General features: G+C 44.6%; 2 protein-coding genes across 3 annotated transcripts; both read right to left on the bottom strand.

Annotated features, from left to right (window-relative positions):
• Positions 1 to 1,113: 1,113 nt before the first annotated feature.
• Positions 1,114 to 2,686, bottom strand: LOC133418322 (nischarin-like). The gene is made up of 3 exons (XM_061706905.1): positions 2,652 to 2,686; positions 2,361 to 2,419; positions 1,114 to 2,151 (listed from the first exon to the last, which is right to left on the bottom strand). The coding sequence occupies exon 3, from the start codon at positions 2,125 to 2,127 to the stop codon at positions 1,252 to 1,254; it is 876 nt and encodes a 291-aa protein (XP_061562889.1). The 5' UTR covers positions 2,128 to 2,151; positions 2,361 to 2,419; positions 2,652 to 2,686; the 3' UTR covers positions 1,114 to 1,251.
• Positions 2,687 to 6,484: 3,798 nt separating this feature from the next.
• On the bottom strand, positions 6,485 to 19,848 carry LOC133418498 (retinal cone rhodopsin-sensitive cGMP 3',5'-cyclic phosphodiesterase subunit gamma-like). Of its 2 annotated transcripts, XM_061707215.1 has the most exons (6): positions 19,569 to 19,848; positions 18,147 to 18,247; positions 14,448 to 14,581; positions 8,982 to 9,096; positions 8,868 to 8,902; positions 6,485 to 8,774 (listed from the first exon to the last, which is right to left on the bottom strand). In XM_061707215.1, exons 4-6 carry the CDS (start codon positions 9,092 to 9,094, stop codon positions 8,698 to 8,700), a joined length of 225 nt encoding a protein of 74 aa, XP_061563199.1. In that variant the 5' UTR covers positions 9,095 to 9,096; positions 14,448 to 14,581; positions 18,147 to 18,247; positions 19,569 to 19,848; the 3' UTR covers positions 6,485 to 8,697. The 2 variants fall into 2 exon arrangements, with proteins under 2 accessions (XP_061563199.1, XP_061563200.1); XM_061707216.1 differs by lacking the exon at positions 14,448 to 14,581.
• Between the last annotated feature and the right edge of the window lie 1,189 nt (positions 19,849 to 21,037).

Raw genomic sequence — 21,037 nt, 5'->3', positions numbered from 1 at the left:
GGCCCGTTCATCGCTGCTTGCAGCTTTAATTATTAATAATGTATTTACAGGCATGTGTAACTCTCCCTCTCAATATATTTATGTATCTGGACAAGTGGGTGTATATGTAGGTAATATATGATCGTACATGTAACAGCTTTAATATTTTTTTTGCTTCAGTGTTCTGCAGCTATGAATGCACTATGCATGGTTTTCATATTCCCTTGAGTGTCAGATATAACTTTACCTGATGCGGCTGCAGTGAGTGTTTGGTTGCCAAGAAGGCTGTTAGAGTGGGTCAGGGCGATCTTACGTTTCCTTAGTGAAAGATCTTAAGCTAAGAACGACTCTGGGATACATGTCCTTTCACAGCGTTCTCAAGACAGCTGCCGAGAAGCTCTTAAGAGCTTCTTAACGAATCTGGGAAACGCGGCCATTAAGTGTCACATGATTGAAGCACCAAATTATATCTCTCTGCTGATGGTTGCCTGATAAGTATTCTCGTAAGTTTGAGGTCGGTCCAATCCCAGCATGTCACCACCCTTAGCAAAGAACCAGCGGTTTGTATTAGCATCTGCCAAATATTTTTCATTGAGTCAACATGGTAAAACAGATATCCCACTGCAAGTGTCCAACATCAGCTCTGCAGAGGTTTTGCAAGCAAGCAATACTAGGGTCATGTTTGAGTTAGGCTTTACCACCATTCAGTTTGCTGGTTCTAGAGTCTTGAAATTCTAGTAGAGTCGCAGCCACACGCCATAAAAGGGGCTCTTAAGTTTAAAAGCACATCAAGGGTCAAAACAGTAACCAGGGCAACTATGACCAAGATGCATCAGCGGCTACAGTGGAGGAATGTCAAACCTTTAAAGATGAAAGTTATCACAGCCTCATCTGAAAATTACAAGTTTATTATGGCAAACAGGTTGACAACTCCAAGGGTTCAATGTTGTGGTCAGACCTGCAGAGGAAAAAGGCAACAGTCAGTATAACCACTTGCAGTACTGCATCTAATAGCATTAATATTCAGATTGTTACCTCATTAGAATTTCTTGTGCCCTTTAGATCCAGACCCTTTCTGGTCATCAATAGGAATGTGGTCAAAAGTATCTGTGGTATATTTAGCATTAACCTGGACGTCCCTTGCTCTGTGGTAGCCATTGCTGGAGTGAACAGTGTGGGAAGAAGGGTATAGAGGGCGCTTCTCAATGATGCCGAAGGGAACGTGGTCACTGGTCCAGACAAAGTCTGGGAAGGGACGTTTAGGCCCGAGGCTCAGCAGCTCCTCAATGATACTGGAGATCCCTGCATCCTGGTCCCCCTCAAGGTCACTTCCTGCACCGTATCCTGTGCCGGCTCCCGCGCCGCCATAGCCGTCTCCCGCGCTGCCATAGCCGGCTCCCGCGCCGCCATAGCTGGCTCCCGCGCCGCCATAGCCTGCTCCCGCGCCGCCATAGCCTGCTCCCGCGCCGCCATAGCCGGCTCCGTGGCCGCCATAGCCAGCTCCGTGGCCGCCATAGCCAGCTCCCGCGCCGCCAGCGCCCGCGCCAAAGCCAGCGCCGGAGCCAGCGCCGGATCCCGCGCCGCGGCCAGGGCCGGATCCTGCGCCGCCATAGCCGGCTCCCACGCCGCCAGTGCCGGATCCCGCGCCATAGCCGGCTCCCGCGCCGCCAGATCCCGCGCCGCCAGATCCCGCGCCGCCAGATCCCGCGCCGCCAGATCCCGCGCCGGAGCCAGCACCGGATCCCGCGCCGCGGCCAGGGCCGGATCCCGCGCCGCCATAGCCGGCTCCCTTGCCGCCATAGCCGGCTCCCGCGCCGCCAGCGCCGGATCCCGCGCCAAAGCCAGCGCCGGAGCCAGCGCTGGAGCCAGCGCCGCCGCCATAGCCGGCTCCCGCGCCGCCAGCGCCGGATCCCGCGCCGGATCCCGCGCCATAGCCGGCTCCCGCGCCGCCATAGCCGGCTCCCGCGCCGCCAGCGCCAGATCCCGCGCCATAGCCGGCTCCCGCGCCGCCATAGCCGGCTCCCGCGCCGCCAGCGCCGCCAGCGCCAAAGCCAGCTCCCGCGCCGCCAGTGCCGGCTCCCGCGCCGCCAGCGCCAAAGCCAGCTCCCGCGCCGCCAGCTCCTTCACCATGACCCGATCCTGTGCCATAGCCGGATCCCACACCAGTTTGACCTGAATACAGATTTATTAGCACGTCTTTAGTGTGTGCTGCTGTCACAGCCAGCTAAATACATCTGACAAGACTGTTCCTGAATGTGATCAAATATAACCTTATTGCAGTTAAAATGCTGAGAACGTGATCCTTTATCCACTTCCCAGTATTACTTATTTGCCCACCCAATTACATCCTACTGATAAGGTCCAAGGACATATTTACCTACTTTTTTTAGTGGGGAAACAGCCTCCAAAGCCAAAGAGCAGGAAACAGAGCCAGAAAGTCCTGTTCACATGGACAACATCAATCATTTGAAATACCAAAACAAATAAACTTAAAAACTCACCTCAAAACACACCTATACACCATATTTAAATGAAAATTAACAAGCTAAACACAAATAGTTCTGCAAAAGTCATACGAGGAATGACCAAAGCCTTGTGCTTGAAGTATTTAGTCATACCAGATCATTTTATACTGATGCTTCACCTGCTCTAATTTAGGTCATTAATCACACCTGGTGGGCCACATTTTCTCCTCTGCCAGCCTTCTGCCCCACAGCTGAGTTAGTAAATGGTAAATGGCTTACACTTATATAGCACTTTTCTAGCTGTACTCTTACAGCTAGACACACACACATTCACACAGCGGTTGTTGGCAGAGCTGGCCTGATATTACACACGCAGATCACGCTTACAGATCACGCTGACAGATCACGCTGACAGGTCACGCTGACAGGTCACGCGCAGCAGAAAGGACGCCAAACATTTGTCATGTACGCTAAGCTGCGGAGCTCCCGCTGCACCAACAACACCAAAACAAGGCACTTTAGGCTGTCCGTCATCGGCCTAAAGTGGACTTAACTTCCAAGTGTTGGTTAGCTGAGAACCGAGCTACACCAACGATAAGAGCTGAATCACCGCAACCGGGCCCTCTGGGCCCGTTGCCGGTAAGTTTCTGTTTGAAATCATCTTTGAAATTAACAAGCTAAACACAAATAGTTCTGCAAAAGTCATACGAAGAATGACCAAAGCCTTGTGCTTGAAGTATTTAGTCATACCAGATCATTTTATACTGACGCTTCACCTGCTCTAATTTAGGTCATTAATCACACCTGGTGGGCCACATTTTCTCCTCTGCCAGCCTTCTGCACCACAGCTGAGTTAGTAAATGGTAAATGGCTTACACTTATATAGCACTTTTCTAGCTATACTCCTACAGCCCCAAAGCACTTTACACTGTAGACATTCACCCACACACACACACATTCACACAGCGGTTGTTGGCGGAGCTGGCCTGATATTACACACGCAGATCACGCTGACAGATCACACTGACAGATCACGCTGACAGATCACACTGACAGATCACGCTGACCAGGGTCGGCGCCAGAGCAAATATGGGGGGCACAAGGCTTATTAGGGCGGGCACCAAATCAGTCGTGTAGGACAGCATTTTAAGGAAAAAAGTGCATTCTCACTGCCTTCCTATTAATAATCTATCTAAAACATGTGGAGAAATCAAATCACCTAGGTGTAAATAATGCAAGGAAGCGCACATTTTACTTTCACTGAAAACGTTTTACTCGTAACACAGAACGAGGTCACATACATGTTTTCAATATATCAAGTTGATCCGTTCATGCCCCGACAGAGCGGGGGAACGGCAGAGCCGGCTGTCAGAGCTGACAGCCGGCCTGCAGCGCCGGGTGAGGCGCTGGGCGAGGCACAAAGTGGGGCACAGGTTTTTGCGCAGAGCGAAGCGACCGTTGTACAGAGCGAGATGGCAGAGTCTAGAAGTCAGGGCTCTGTTGAAGGGGCTGACTGGACAGACTGCCACCAGGATGGCTGAGTCTGTGTTGGATGGAGAGGAGGATAGTGTAATGGAGGAGGATTTGTTTAAACTTGCTGCAAAGAGGAAAACACCAGAATCCGCAGTTGACAGTGAAAATGTGAACAAAATGTCTAAAAAAGACTCAGTGTTCCCCCTCTGAGTTAGAGGAAAACACACAGGAAACACTCAGCTCACGTTCGCACCTCTCTTTCGTTCGCAAACTCTCCTTCGCAATAGTTCACTTTCGGGAAATTTGTTTACCGCCAAAGAAGAAAAGTGAGGGGGCACAGTGACTGAAGTAAGCGGGCACTGCCCCCTGGTGCCCGCCCATAGCGCCGACACTGACGCTGACATCATCATATCATATATCACACATATCACGCGCAGCAGAAAGGACGCCAAACATTTGTCGTGGATGCTAAGCTGTGGAGCTCCCGCTGCACCAACAACACCAAAACAAGGCACTTTAGGCTGTCCGTCATCGGCCTAAAGTGGACTTAACTTCAAAGTTTTGGTTAGCTGAGAACGAGCTAGACCAACGATAAGAGCTGAATCACCGCAACCGGGCCCTCTGGGCCCGTTGCCGGTAAGTTTCTGTTTGAAATCACCTTGTTTCTACAGTTCCTGCTGTCCCTGGTAGTGAACCACAACACATGTTTATGGTGGTTGTTTCATAACAACACATTCAGCAATAGAACCATCTCGTTCAATTCAACCCTGCTGCCGAAGTTTTCTTTCTGTTTCTCCTACCAGTTCAATCACCAATCACCTCATCTGCTGACTGTGTGCAACACACTACAGCATATCCATCTCTCGCTAACTCACAGTGAACTATACGAACAGTTTACTACTAGAGGTAACAGATATAAACGCTGAGTTAAAATCCATCGAGTCTCTTATCATGGGTCTTCTCCAGCGCCAGGCAGAGCTCTCCTCCCGGCTGGCCAGCTTGGAAAACCCGGAGCATGAAGCTCCCGGTTGCTCCTCCTGGGCATCGGTGGTGAAGGGCAAGAAGAAACTTTCCCTTCCCCGCTACGACCCAGATGGAGAAGGTGTCCAGCTTCAGCTCTTCAACCACTTCGCTCCTCTTACTGCTGACGACCCAACTTCTCCACTGTCTCCTACTCCCGCAGCTACAAGAATTACAGCGTCAACGAAAAGACGCTGGTCTTCGTGTAACTCCAACTCCAGAGAAAGCTCTCCCATCAGCAAACATCCCCGTATCTCGGCTTCATCATCCACAGGTAGTGTTAGCCCCGATGTAAACAATTCTACTGCTCCGGGTCACGCTGCTGATTCAACCAACGCCCCCTCCTCCACACAGCTGACTGGTAACGAAGCCGCCTCCTCTCGCGGTGCTAATGTGGCTAACACCACTAGCCAGGTGAAGTGCCCGTTCCCAGCTAAGCTCTCCATGTTGGGGTGACTTCCATCACCCCAGCATGATCCTAACAACCGCACTATGTTTCCATGTTCACCATTTATGTATAGTGAGGGTTTTGCTGGCTCATCACATCCTTTAACATCTGTTCAGCCTTATCTTTCTTCATCCTCACTTAGTGAGGCTCACTGTAATTCACCTATCCCTACTAGCTCCCCCTGGCGGTCACGTATTCAAAACAGTACCTACAATCATGGGCGTGGTAGTGGGGGGAAAAGTGGACCTGACTACCCAGGCCCGAGTAGAGAGTGGCCCATGAAAATCCAGATTTTTTTTTTTTTTGTGATGTTTTTATTTCGAATGAATTGGGCCCACCAATTAATTGGTGTCATAATTTATTTCAAATATATTGATATCAAATGAGAGAATGAACTTAATGTCACAGTTCTCCCAACATATTAGACATTCTGGGGCCCCCCTCTTGGAGATGCAAAATGGTTTAGTCCACCCAACAGCGACCGGCAACAAAGGTGAGACAGTGCGCCCAGATCAGAGACCTGTGTGCAGGACATCATGCTGCCCAAAAAACATAAATCGGGCTATCAGAAAAAGAAAGAGAGGAAACAAAAAGAAAAACGGCAGAACGAGGGGAGGCAGCTGCTGACTGCTTTCTTTCCCAAAGGTGAACCAAGTTAGCTTGTCATGCAAAGTCATGTCACAGTTGCAGGGGGTGAACGGGCTTTCAGCAAGTTGAAGCTGGTTAAAAACTACCTTAGATCAACAATGGGCCAGGATAGACTGAACAACCTTGCCATTCTGTCGATTGAAAGCCAATTAGCCAAACAATTGGACTTTACAGATCTTATTAATGACTTTGCAAACAAAAAGACCCTTCAGTGGGCATTTAGTGGGACGTAAATTACATCTTTACATGTCATGTCAGCAAGCCTTTATTTCTTTTTCTGCAAGATGAAAAACAATTTGACAGTTGACATTTTGTACTATTGCAGGCTCTATTGATAAGATGACATAGGCCTTTGATGTAAACCAGTCACAACTTTTTTTCCACATTGAAACTTAATATTTTTCTGTTCATTTCTACTGTACCTTCTCATTACAAAAGGAATGTAGCTTATTTGATTTGATTCTGATGCAGTTGTCTCCTGTTCTCCTGTTCAAGAATGAATGTTTTACATAAAAATTTGCACGAGTGTCATGGATCAAAATGTTAGTACACAAACCAGATGTTGTTGTGATTGGTTAGATGAGGACCCAAACGCAGGAGAGAGAGTAGGAGGCCGGAGGCAGGAGTTCTCAACAAAAAGGGTTTATTTACAAAAAACAAGAACTAAAAGCGCTGCAGAGCAGGATCAACAAAAACCAGGATCAGGAAAAACTACGAGGAGACATGTAGGAAGAAACAGTACGGACCGACAGGGAACAAAGGAATGACAAGACAAGATATACACAGGGGATAACGAGACACGACGAGACACAGGTGCAGACACAATCAGGGCAAATGGGAAACAGGAGGGACAGAACTGAAACTCAAAAACTGGGGGGGAAGTGTCAAACCCTGACAGATGTAGCCTAATGTTTTAGGTATTTGAGGTATTTGAGCACAAGTAGGCCAAATGCATCAATTCAGAACCACTCATCAATATAATCTGATCTGATTGTAGTTGATTGTATAAATACTCCTCCTGGCAACACAAACAAACCCTGATATTATTGTTCTATCTGAAACTTGGTTAAACTGTTCTGTGAATGACTCTGAGATTGCCTTGTACGATTTTAATGTTTTTAGATGTGATAGAAACTCTAGGGGAGGTGGTGTGGCTATTTATACAAGAGTTTCTCTTACCTGCACTGTTCTGAATGCTGTCACAATTGAAAAATGTTTTGAATTTCTTGTTTTGAAAGTGACTATTGCACATAACAATGCAATCATTGTGGTTGCTGTGTACAGACCTCCCTCTGCCCCCTACTCAGCTATTGATGAGATAGCTGGGGCCTCATTTAAAATGGACTGCGTAGGAGTCATACTAAAAGTGCGCTGTGGCAAAGTGCGTGCCACGGGGGCCCGACCGAAGGACGGAGAGGACACGGAGTTTCGTTCAGACCCTTTTATTTCTCACCCAAAACGTGCAGAAACACACACAGCTCCTCAGCAGCAGCCCCTCCGACCCCTTTTCTGCTCTCCAGCTCTGCGTTATAAAGGCAGGCCGGTTGGAGGCGTGGCAGCCACTCAGGTGGATGGGACACAGGTGCGTGTCCCGTCAACCTCTCCACCCGGCCACATGCGCGTACACCAAAAAGCCGAAAATGCCGGGCGCAAAAATCTGGATCAATAAAACCATGTGCACGCACACTTGCACGCAATGTTCGCTTTGTAAATCACAGTCCAGCTGGAAGGCTGCGCAGCTGAATACGCCTCATATCCTGCCCTCTACACGCCCACTTTTTACCTTAAAAGCGTAATGCAAAGTAGTATTTGCATATGGATGAGCCTGCTGAGCATGCGCAGCAGCTTCCTGCAGCCTGTTTGGCGTCAGTATGAATGAGAGGGTGACCAGCCACCGTGCCACTAAATTTGACTGAGATCTGAGATCTAGATGTTGTGGATGAGGTGGAGGACAGGAAAACGACATTATTTGGTGGTCACAGTAAAAGTAGAAAGAGTATATAAATAGTATAAAATAATTAAAGCGAGTGAGTGGCAGCACGCCGTTGCTGCACTAAACGCTGTGAGTACCTTGTGTGCATTGAATTCAAAACATTCAGTAGGTGAGGATAAACTTGACCCTTACTTTTTAAACCTGGCCAGCCCAATTATAGCATATTATATAACTTATATTTTTAACCGTTCTATTTTATCAGGTACAGTTCCTAGGGCTTGGAAAACTGCTTTCGTGACCCCATTGCATAAAAATGGTGATAAAACTTTATTAAATAATTATAGGCCCATCTCTAAACTGTCATGTCTGGCAAAAATACTAGAATCACTAGTGAATGCCCAACTTAAATCATTCCTTTCAGCTCATTCTATTTTAAATACCCACCAATCTGGTTTTAGAGAAAAGCACAGCACTATCACTGCCACCACTCTCATTTTAAATGATATTGTTTTAGCTCTGGATAATAAGAAACATTGTGCAGCTCTTTTTATTGATCTTTCAAAGGCATTTGACACTGTTGATCATCCTAGAAATCTATTATGAGTCCATATAGAAAGAGAAAAAGACCATAGGAGTTGGACCAAACTGTCCACAGAAACTGGGCCACACTGGTCCACAAGGCCGCCACTGCTCCCACTTGCCAGAACCAGTGCTTTCTTTTGGCGTAAGATCTAGACGATGCCGAACTGCGCCAAATCACTCAGCTCCATGTCGCCAAACGCCTCCCAGGGGCAGATGACGATCGCATCTGCAGAAAAGCAACCCCCCGTCAATCAGAACTGCTTCTTCCAGGATTTACTGAACATTTACTGAATCATTTAAGGTTTGGGTCGGCAGTCACCTCCGTCTCCGTCCATCCCGGGCACGTCGTCGGATCTGAGGGAGGAACAGAAAAGATGATGAAAGTAAGAGCCAACTGTGAGCCGTGGTTTCCTGATGACTCCTGTAGACTCACCCCTTCTGTCCGGGTTTGGGAGCTTTGCTCTTGAACTGCCGGGTCTCCTTCTGCTTGAACTTGGGGGGAGCCGGCTTTTTGCCTTCGGAAGCCATCGCTGCTGCCATGATCATTTCTATACAAACAACAAACGCTTTCAGATGACATGTTTTGCTACGATGACCCTTGAGTCGGGACTTCTGAAGCCCTCACCCCGCCTCACCTCAGAGCCTCCGCTCCTAGCTGGTCCATACCTCAAGTTTTGGATTTAAAAGTGCGGCCAGCCCAACCCGAGGTCCAGTATCTTACATTTTAATTAAATAACTACCTGTCAACCACTTACAAACTACCATTATGTGCTCAGAATCTGATAGGATGACCTTTGTTGATAATGAGATGCTGTGGACATTCCTATGTATGTAATTCTTATAATAGAGCCTAAATGAAAACACAAAAGGGAATTAAAGCTGCAAGCAGCGATGAACGGGCCCTCGCGCGTAAAATTTTCACCCATAAAAGTCAAGGACTCAAAACTAAAGGCTGAAATATGGTTCTGCGTCAAAACGGCGCCGTGCCTACGCCGTGTGTTTTTGTACACGCAGACCACACGCCGTCATCTGCGCCGTCACTGACGTGCACCTCCTGAAAATTGTAACCACACGCAGCTTGGAACCAACGCATTTCCGGTTTCCTGTTTGAAGCAGTAGTGAACTTTCAGGGCTCTTTTCTTCGTTTATGTGTGATTTTTTTTGTTTTGTTTTTTTGCACAATGGTTGTCCTTATCTCTTTGATTTACTGTGACCGGAAAAAGTCGGATAAACCATTCAGAAAAAGATCGCTAACTAGTGGCCGCGGGGGGTACTGCACCGCGACCAAATGGAGAGACGGAGAGGTCCGAAGGGTTCATGACGGCGTCACGGCTGCGGCGTGTGCTCTGCGTTGGTGTGACGCAGAAGCTTAATTCAGCCTTAAGTCCGATGACACCACCCATGACTCTTTATGTCAAACCATTCAAAAGTTATGGCAGAAAGTAGGAACTATCAAATATGGACCAATCAGATGAAGGGTGGGCGCGCTTTTTGGTGTCTATCGTCGCCACGGTAACGCTTTTGACTGAGAAGTAATGCTCATCGCCGCAGGATCGGGATGCACATTTTGATGTATAACACACGTGAAGAAGCGGCCGAAGAAATGGCATAAATTGCGCCAAATTTACACGATTATTTCAAAATGGCCGACTTCCTGTTCGGTTTCGGCCATGGCGCCAAGAGACTTTTCTTTAAGTTGCGACATGATACAGGTGTGTACCGATTTTCGTGCATGTACGTCAAACCGTATTTTGGGGCTTGAGGCACAAAGTTTTCTAGGGGGCGCTGTTGAGCCATGAGGCCACGCCCATTAATTCAAACCATTAAATATCACATTTTTCGCCAGGTCTGGCTTGCGTGCAAAATTTGGTGACTTTTAGGGCATGTTTAGGGGGGCAAAAAGGCCCTCCTTTCGTCGGAAAAATTTAAATAAAAAAAAAAGAGAAAAAAACCCCGTCTCCTACAGATACAATAGGGCCCTAATTATAGCAGATTTATCCATTTTAAATATTTTCAGTTTGTGTACACATTGATTGTATTCAAGTGAAACATTTACTTTTTTTTTATTTGTCATTTTCACTCATGTGCCTCTCTAGTGCTGCAGACTGACATCGGTCCTTCCCCGTGAGAGACACTAAAATCTTAGTTACACATCTTTCAGAACGGGTATCTGAGCCCCTCCTGCTCCTCTTTAGGAAAGTAAATTCGGTTTCCCATTTTTAGAGATATTTACACGAAGTCTACGCTTTTTTTGGCAGAAATGTCTTCTCTCCTGTTACATCAATCCATCTCCAATTTGTTTTTCCGAGTTTGCTCCCGTTGTCGCCTCTAACTGTAAATTTCCCGTTTTATGATATAATAATTTTTAAACTGCAAACTGAATTGTCATTAATCTCGCGAGAACTGGCCCTAGCTGTAGCCTGGGTGGCAGTTCTCGCGAGATTAGTGACAATTCAGTTTGCTGCTAAAAAATGATTTATGGGAAATTTACGGGAAAATACTAATACGGGAGGACGGCAGGAAAGAGGGGTGAATAGTTTCTCAGCCAAAACAGGAGACTTGACAGGTCTGAGCTGGTCACGATTAGGCAAACACATCTTCTGACCCTCCAGCTACGTCAGTAATGTGATCGGTTCCAGATCAGCAGATCAAGTAACCGCATAAGCGTGGGTTTTTCGTTTCATGAGTGTCATGGCCGACGCCGGATCCATCGAGTCACCGATGCTGTTCTCAGTTGCTCAGTTGCCTTTTGTTACTGATGTCAATGGGAGAGGAAATAAATGGAGATCGCCTCCAAAAGAGTCCTGCTGGTCTGAGTCCCGTATTACATCTTTGGTCTTGCAAGCAACCGACAGAAGAAGATAAAGCAAATGTCTACGTGCAGGACAGATGCTTGGTAGAGCAGTAGCTCTGAACTGCGAACACGCCGGAGAATTAGTGTTACCGTTACCAACTTATCAAAGTTGTTTTGGCGCCAAAACCTCACAGTACCTCAGCCAAATCAAAAAATATAAGGTCAAACTACTAACAGTGAATTTCCCAGGCCTGGAACCGCCCGTTGGTTAAACAATAATATCTGATATACTCAGTACTGGAGTTGAGGGGGGATGAGGGGGGATGAGGGGGGATGGAATCCTCCCTGAAATAAAAACGGTCCAAATCATCCCCCCTGTAAAACTGCCATCCCCCCTTTCCATCCCTTATGTAATTTCATCAATGAATGTGGTTTTACTGCTATTTCAACATTTAGGGCCCGATTTACTAAAGGTTTGCGTGTGTAAAAACGTGTGCAAACTTGACAGCACCCGCAAACCAAAGTGCCAGCTGATCTACTAACAGCGTGCAAAGAGGACTGCGTCTCTCAAATGCGCAAAATAGCACACGCTGTTCATTTAGTACTTTTGCCCTGATGAATAATCAATATGGGGCGTACCCAGCAGAAATCGCTAAATACTGGGAGGGAAAGATGCAAATTGGTCCATTTACCACGCGCAATGAGATTTACCAAGCCTGAAAGTTTTTGCGGGGATTGTGATTGCGTCTGTATTTAATACGTTCGAAAGGAAGGTGCTAATCTCCCTATGCAAAAGGAGAAATATTTTATTTGAATGTTAAATCGAGTATTATTCAGCAAAAGGTTGCCACAGGAGGCACATTCATTTTTTTATTTGTGATAATAAATAAATCATGTGTTTTCATGGAGAAAAAAAGTGTTTCTCATTGTGCGCCTATACTTGTTCTGCAGTCATACCCCGGTGTTGTGTCGTATTCAGCACCCCTGCCGTGAAAAGCACCCCCTCGTCTGACAAAAATTATATTCTCATTCCGTGTTCTGTTCATGTTCTGTTGTCCATGTTCTGTTTAGCGTCCAGTTTTGTGTTAATGATTCATGTTTAAATGCGCTCATGGATTCGGGTAAAAAAAAAAAAATCGGGTAAATGGTTATTGATGTCATTAATTAATAGCCTGCTTACTGTGTTGTCTTCCATAATATTTGTAAATATATATAATATAAACTCCTAAGTATGTGTTTGTGTGAGTGTGTATATATAAATATATTGAAGTGTCATTGTGTTGTTTTTTTTCTTGGTCTACTTATCATTGAATATACGAGGGGGTGCTTTTCACGGCAGGGGTGCTGAATACGGCACAACAATTTGCCTCTTCCACTAATATCTCTAACTCCAACTCGTCAAATTTCATTTTGCGCTTGCAACTATATCCTGCTTTCCATCCACTCTCCATGGCGCAAAGTTTGCGCCACAAACCGTAAGACACGCAACACCTCATTTAAATACTGAGGTTTGCACCTGTTATCAATCTTAGTTGATCACCCGCAAAACACACAACAACAGCACGCGCAAACTTTTTCAGTGCACACGCAATTTAGTACTCTTTATTTAGGATCTTAGTAAATTGGGCCCTTAGAGTCATCACCAGAAAAATAACACCAGAAAAATAACTTATTTGACAATTTTCACCTGTTTCAAGTAAATTTTCACTTGAAATAAGTAGAAAAATCTGCCAGTGGGACAAGATTTATCTTCTTATTGCAAGCAACAAAATCTTGTTCCACTGGCAGATTTTTCTACTTATTTCAAGTGAAAATCTACTTCAAACAGGTGAAAATTGTTGTTTTTTCCAGTGATGAGTCTTGTTTTAAGTGTAATGAAATTTTTTTACTAAAATGAGACATTTTAACTAGAAATAAGATAAATATTCTTGTTAAGATTTTGAGTTTTTGCAGTGATCCATTTTACTTATCCTGTGAAGGACAGAGTCATATTGATAAGTTCAGAAAACTGTTTTTTATTGTTGTGTTTTGATGTATTTGATGTAAGCCCAGTGGATTTTTAAAGCTTACAGAAGGCTGCATTTAACTGCTGCTATGTCATTCCTGCAGTATTTCTGCAGGTGTTTTGGTCACTGCTATTATTTGTAATATATTATATTATTTGTAATCAGCACAAATTATCTGTCCCCATGTGATAAAATCCACCATCCCCCCTGATTTTTTTTTACAACTCGAGTACTGGATATCATCACCAGAACGGCAACTCAGCACCCCTCCAGCAGAAATCGGAGGTCCCAGCAAACATACTGTATGGGTGACATCACAGGGGACTTGTCCGGATCTTCTCGTACGGTCTGTGGTTGTTGATAAGGTACCATTTGGGCCAAGGTCAAATGTGGCTTTAAGCCCAAAACATAACTAAGTCAAACAGCCGACTCTGATGAAACAGCTCCGTCTGACCCCCACGTCGGGTTCATGGTGACAGGTTCATCTGATAAAAGGTTTAGTGAGAGCACACAGTTGTTATCTTCTGTTCATTTGAACCCTTACGCCCTGACTGATCTCAGGTTTATGTTCTTATATGGCATTTCCCCCTGCAGCGGGGGCTTCGGGGTAAAATGAGTTTTAAAGGGACTTCCTGCAGCAGTTTCTCAGGCCCCGCTTAAACAACTCTGCAGAAAAACCGACGGACCTCTCCACTTACATGTCCACCACTGTGCAAAAGTTTTAAAGACAAGTCTTATTCATAAAGATCCAAACGGAAAACGCAGTGATTATATTACAGGTACACGGATCAATTGACTGGTCATTTTAAATAATAAGCATGAGCTGCCAAAAAAAAGCATCCGCACAAGATTCAGAGCAAAATGACGACAGATTTGACTGTTACGGGCGACGTTCCGTGCAAATGTTTGACACGAGTTTATTACTTTTATCAAAAAACAGCCGCTTTCCTGCGGTTTGTGTTTGCATCAAGAACCTGGACGATACTGTAAATGTGGATGTCAGGATAACTTTGATCAAACAGCAAAACTGTTTGTCTTTATAGACTGAGTGACCTTTGAGAGGAGCATCAACAAAACCAACAGTCAGAGAGTTTCTCACCTGCTGGGGTTTGAATCTCCTGAGCAAAGGAAGACGAGCAAAACAAGGAGAAAGTTCTCGATCTTTTTGCAGTCTCTCTGTCGTCTCGTCTCCCCGAGGGCTGGCCTTTATATACCTGCTGGAGGGCCCCAAAGCTGTAGGTGAAGATGCGATTGAGATTGGTTATTTTCAGGGATAATCTTGAGACCCTGACAGCAGTCAGTTGTTACAAGCTGTGCCTTAACGCCAGCTGCAAACGCCAGCTCCTCCGTCTGATAGAGTCATCACAGGTCATTGTGAGAGCTTTAACAAGATTCCTAGTGAAGCCACTGACCACAGACAGCTCTGCTCGGGTCGCTGGCTGGACGAAGGACGGTCTGCAAACAAGCCGAGTCTAACAACAACGAGGTGTGTCGCCTATTGGAATTAGATTGAAATGTTTTCAGCTTTTGCTTTTGTCTCAACGACAGTGACGTTGGGCTAAAGGAAAATATGGGAAAATGCTGCGTGGTGATGCCTTGTGCCTTCTGATTTAATCCAATTTGTCAGGACTGGATCTGCAGTTAGACGAGTCTGCTGTAGATTACGAGACGCGGCTCAACGAGGGACTTACAGCTAGGTGACTGTTTTCCTTATCGATAATGGGCTTAATTGTCTGTCAGACAGGTCATCAGCGCGTAAACAACATGTAAACACCGATCTGTGAAGTGGTGATGACTTTAATAAAAATGTGCTTGCGGAGTCTGTAAGAGACGTGGGCGGGGCCGGTTCCCGGTTCCCGGCATCACCTGGGACTCGGTTCCATTTATTTAACACAAACGTATTCCACAAAATCCTTCTCTCATGAAAGTTCATTCAAATAACTTTTTTTTTACATTTTCGAATAAAGAAAGAGAATTTAAGCGGATAATTGGAACATGCTTCTGTTCACTCAGCAGTAAAGCAGCGTGTGTGATTTGGTGTTTGCACTTTGGGGGGTTTTTGAGGCCAGAGACAAAATCTTGTTAAGGGCCACCAAAGTCCCAGGACCGGCCCTGGGCCTGGGGACCAAAAGGTTTGACCCGTACAAAACGTATATTCTCTAAAGCATCAACGACATGCAATATTTTTATCTGCTCATCAGACGAATAATCTTTTTCTGGTAGAGAAACAACAGCAGTTTTATTTACTTTTATTGCAAATAAGTGAAAATCATGGACCCCTGGCTCCACATGCTCTCCAGTCCCTGCTGCCATCCAGCAGGCGGCACGGGGACCTGAGGGCCAAGACCAGACTGCAAAACAGTTGGGGTTTTTATCCCACAAGCGTTGCAGAACTGTACAACCACAATATATATTATATCTGATTCTTATGTTAGTCTTCTGTGAAGTTTTAACCTGTAATTGTAAGGTTCTTCTGACTTTCTGACCTCAGACGACTATAGAACCCTTGCAACTGGTCTAAATCTGGTCCAGTGTTCCCCGGCCGGGACGGGAACCCTGCTGTTCCTGAATCCAAAGTTTGACCACTGATCTTCTCCAACAACCCTGCTCAGATCTCATCAGTTGAGAAGAGATTCATGTGTAATACACTTGTTCTGTGTTTATAAATGAACAGATTGTTTTTAGGTATACTGTTCATAGTTATAACACTAGAGGTTCCAGTCCGCTCAAATTACCAATTCCAAGGACCATTCATCTTAAGAGATCTTTTATTTATAGATCATAGACTTTTTGGAATAACCTGCCTCAAAACCTCTTCTGCATATACAGCAAATTAACTTTTTAAAAGAATCTTAAAGTCTACTTAACATTGTAAAGTTTTTGTTGTTTGTTTGTTCTTTTTGCACTCTGTATTATTTAATAGTTTTCTTTTCTTTAATGTAATTTTATCTAGTATCAAACTTGTCATTGTGCATTGAGTTAAATGATGTAATCACTTTGTATTTGCAATTGTATAATTCTGTATGTTTCTTTTCTTTTTTTTGTGGACCCCAGGAAGACTAGCTGGTTGCTATGGCACCAGCTACTGGGGATCCTTAATAAAATCATCATTATCAAATCAGGGAGGATCAGGTGTTAGCCTGGTACACCCAGTTCCTTCTTCGGTACTTAAAGGTATAGTCTGTAATCGTATTCAAAAACATTTATTGTTATACTGGGTGAAATGGTCCTTCCATCCTGAGAGTAGCCAGTGAATAATGTGTTCAGAAAAAGGAAAGAAAAAAATCCGACCTCTCTGACAGCTTTAATCCTGTAAAAACTCTGACCAATCTGTTTTTTGTGCACCGAATGAAACGGATTGGTCAGAGCACCAGAGGATTGGCAAGGGGGAAAGAACCAATCAGGTGCCTTCATTTTAAGTCCCGCCCACGCCCCCCCCCCCTGTCCCATGCGCGCACTCGTCACGTCAAAAATCTTGCAGGAAAACTTCACACACTCGAGTCACGTTTGCTGAAGAATGGCGCAGAAAACGAGAAACGAGGGGTCTCCATCCCGGCGAGGGCGGGTGGCGGTGTGCTGCGGTGCCGTGCAGGCTCTGTTGCCACGGCTACGTCGTAAGGTACGGCGTAGCCTATGGCGTAGGGTACGCGGTGACACACACCATTCTGCATTGGTGTAACGCGGAACCATAAATCAGCCTTCAGTGTGTGCTGTTCTGAACTTCTCTGTTGTGAGACACAACTTTTGCGGTATGCGTTCATTGTTGTGTCTAAAAATGATGCGCAGTGCCCACCCAATCAGAAACGGTACAGATATTCTGTGATATTTTTTTATATTTATAAAAAAATAAAATTATAAATAAATAAAGGATCCCCATAACTTTGATTGGGTGGGCAGGACGCAGGTTTGGGTGGGCACAGCCCACCCCTACCCCCCCTAAAACCGGCCTCACTTACAGGTGAATGAGACAGGGGGTAGTTTTGTTGAAAATGTGCTGTCCAAAATGTCCTGGAAAACTCGACTCCTGCAAATGCGCGTTCCGCAAAGTTTGTGGGGCTTTGGACGGAGCGCTGACGGGAGGGGGAGGAGGGGGCGGGGCTTAGAGGAGGTGCCACTTTCAAATCTTGCTAGCTCTCCAACATTACAGACTATACCTTTAATTGTGGTAAAAGTGTCAGGTTTTAGTTGTTCGTGTGCTCCACTGGCAGGATGTCTGCCGTCAGATATGGTCCGCTGATGTTTCCACAAGATCTCTCGTTGCATATTTGAATATCTGATACTGAATGATGAGTCTAGAGCATTAAGGCCATGCAGGAGAATGCAGGAGAAAAAATATTTGAGAGGGGAAGATTTTTTTTATTGTGCACTTCGAGAAAAAAGTCGAAATGTCGAGAAAAAAGTTGAAATGTCGAGATTAATGTTGAAATACAATTTCAAGAATAAAGTCGAAATTTCGTGAATAAAGTTGAAATACAATTTGGTGAATAAAGTGGAAATGTCTCCTCTGGCCCATCAAATCCAGTTAGCAGAGCGACTGACAGCAATGCAGCAGCAGCTGTAACTAAATAACTAACTTACATCCTTGGAGTGGAATGTTAAGGCTATGTTTCTGAAGTTATGCAACTGCATATGAGTGATATGTGTTTCAAATCAATATCGTCATCAAATTTGGACTTTTTTCTCAACATTTCGACTTTTTTCTTGAAGTGCATAATGAAATGAAAATATTATTTGTATTTTTCTCCTGCCTGGTCCTAATACTCTTCCGTATTAAAGTCACTGAGCCTGGTAAACAAACCTTTTTAGGTGGACGACTCTGCAGGCAGTAGCCCCGTGAACTGTGCACCCGAGTGTAATGAGGAGCCCCAGCAGCCCGGCATACGAGGCCCCAGCTCAGACCTGAGGAGAGAGACATTATCAACGTTACAGTCTTTGACTCATCTCGTTTATTTAGCCATGACATTTCTTCTTCAAAAAGATATCGAGTTTACAGTTTAAAAGCACACTTTTCAACCGCAGCTTTACGTTTCTGTTCAGAGCATGGTGTGAATGACATTTCTACAAACAGAATACTATTTATACATTGTTTGCTCTTAAATCAGCACAACGCTGACTATAATCTTCAGAAACGCTGTTGGAGGGAAAAAAGTCCATCTTGTGTTGAAGAGTGAACATGGCGCGTTGATACCAGCCTCATGTTGCACGTGGAAGATATCGTGTGGTGCTTTTTAAATTTTTTATATCTCTAAAGCTATAAAGATTATATTCACATATCTTAATTTACCTTATTAATGTAGAAAGATATTTTTTTTCCTTTTATTAAAATACAGTACAAACAACAACAAAAGATGACATCGAGTCACAATGATATGTATGTGTGTAATGATATGTGTATGTGTGTATATATATATATATATATATATATATATATATATATATATATACATATATATATATATATACACATATAAGTATGTATGGGTGTATGTATATATATATATATATATATATATATATATATATATATATATATATATATATATATATATATATAGGTATATATGGGTGTATGCGTATAAGTATATATATATGTGCGTGTGTGAGTAAGTATATTTATATAAATATTAACATGGGCATGTGTGTACAAATATATAGAAATATTCAACTATGTGTTTGTATGTATAGGTATGTGTGTGAGTATAATTACAGTATATAATAATATAATAATAATAATAATACTGTTATTTAGCAATGTGAGTACAGTGTGTGAGTATTTATAAATACGGGTTAAATGATTAGTGAATGGGGGTAGGATTAAATAAATTTACACTTCTTCCTACTCCTTTTTGCACATGTAAATTAAGATATCAAGTGGTAAAGTATGAAATTCTTTGTTTTGTTTTCTCATCATCTCTTGAATTGTTGTTTTTTACATGTACAAAATAAATCAAATCAAATAAAAAAAGTCCTTAATCAGTGTTTCTGGGTTGTGATGGGTGTTTAGTCTCGCATGCTTCTGGTTCATGTGCAGTTTGGTTTCTCTCATCTTTATGGTTTCTTTCATGACCAAGTCCGTGTTTTCTTCTGTTTTGACGGAGGTTTTAGGGAGTTGTTTGCTCTAACTTCTGGATGTAGTTGTGGGGTAATCCAGGCTTCTTTTATTTCCTCATGAAGTGTTAGCAGTAAGTCCAGTGTTGTGTTTATAATGCAGTAAACTGACCTCGACTTCTGTCATGATTCCAGATCATCTGTGTGTGTGGATGAAGGTTTTTCTCCGTGTGTTTGGGTCGGTGATTCCTGCGGGTTGTTGTCCATATTCAGCTGTTGTAGGAGTGATCGATATATTCCTCTAGGTCTGCTAACTGCTCCAGTATGTGGGGAAACCATTCCGGTTAGTGATCCACGTATGGGGTTGGAGTTTGTGTTAGAAAAAAGTCAAAACAAAAGTCAAAACAATAGTTTTCCTCAGTGACCGGGCGCCGCCATGATGGATCTCCCCGTCCGCGTGACGTCATCACATCCGCATGCGTCACGTTGACGTATTTAGATCAGCGAGATCAAAGGTTACCATGACAACCACAACCACAACATTCTATTGTGACGTTAATGGACCGTTGCCTATAAATTCCCTGAAACTCCGCACAGAATCATAGTGTATTGAACCTTCAACACGCTACCTGTTGCAAGACTCTCTGGTGGAAACCCCGTCTACGACTCGGAAAAAACCTCAGAAAACGCTTCAGAACTTCAAACCTACAGTACATTACCTGACACCTTTTAAAACCGTAGTATATCAAAACACGACCTGTTGCAAGACTCTCTGGTGGAAACCAAGTCTACGACTTGGAAAAAACCTCAGAAAACGTTTCAGAACTTCAAACCTACATTACCTGACACATTTTAAAACCGTAGTATCTTGAATCCTTCAAGACACGACCTGTTGCGAGCCTCTCTGGTGGAAACCACGTCTACGACTCGGAAAACACCTCAGAAAACGCTTCAGAACTTCAAACCTACATTTACTGACACATTTTAAAACCGTAGTATCTTGAATCCTTCAAGACACAACCTGTTGCGAGCCTCTCTGGTGGAAACCACGTCTACGACTCGGAAAACACCTCAGAAAACGCTTCAGAACTTCAAACCTACATTTACTGACACATTAGCTACCGTGTTGATCGTAGAAATGCCTTCTAGACGACGTCCAAGGCCCAGACAGGGATTTGTGAGCTCTCCCAGGGATGGAGCTCCTAATGAACATCCAAGACCCAGACAGGGATTTGTGAGCTCTCCCAGGGATGGAGCTCCTAACGGAGGTCCAAAACCCAGACAAGGACTTGTGAGCTCTCCCAGCGATGGAGCTCCTAACGGAGGTCCAAGCCCCACACAGGGATCTGTGAGCTCTCCCAGGGATGGAGCTCCTAACGGAGGTCCAAAACCCAGACAAGGACTTGTGAGCTCTCCCAGGGATGGAGCTCCTGACGAAGGTCCAAGCCCCACACAGGGATCTGTGAGCTCTCCCAGCGATGCAGCTCCTAACAGAGGTCCAAGCCCCACACAGGGATCTGTGAGCTCTCCCAGCGATGGAGCTCAGTCCCGGGTCTCAGATGATTTCCGCCAACTCCAAATGGAGATTGAAGACTGCAAAAAAAAAAATGCTTTCCTGACCGACTGCAGCGATAAACTGGA

The sequence above is a fragment of the Cololabis saira genome, chromosome 18 (genome assembly GCF_033807715.1).
Source record: "Cololabis saira isolate AMF1-May2022 chromosome 18, fColSai1.1, whole genome shotgun sequence".
Taxonomy (NCBI): Eukaryota; Metazoa; Chordata; class Actinopteri; order Beloniformes; family Belonidae; genus Cololabis; species Cololabis saira.
This window is presented reverse-complemented; position numbering and strand designations above follow the sequence as displayed.

Bases quoted from the DNA above. Each gene is read 5' to 3' on its own strand.
- LOC133418322 (XM_061706905.1), bottom strand. From the start codon at position 2,127: ATGGCACAGGATCGGGTCATGGTGAAGGAGCTGGCGGCGCGGGAGCTG.
- LOC133418498 (XM_061707215.1), bottom strand. From the start codon at position 9,094: ATGATCATGGCAGCAGCGATGGCTTCCGAAGGCAAAAAGCCGGCTCCC. The intron at 8,903-8,981 runs GTGAGTCTACAG...TTCCTCCCTCAG, and splicing joins CCCAAACCCGGACAGAAGGG to ATCCGACGACGTGCCCGGGA. The intron at 8,775-8,867 runs GTGACTGCCGAC...GCTTTTCTGCAG, and splicing joins CGGGATGGACGGAGACGGAG to ATGCGATCGTCATCTGCCCC.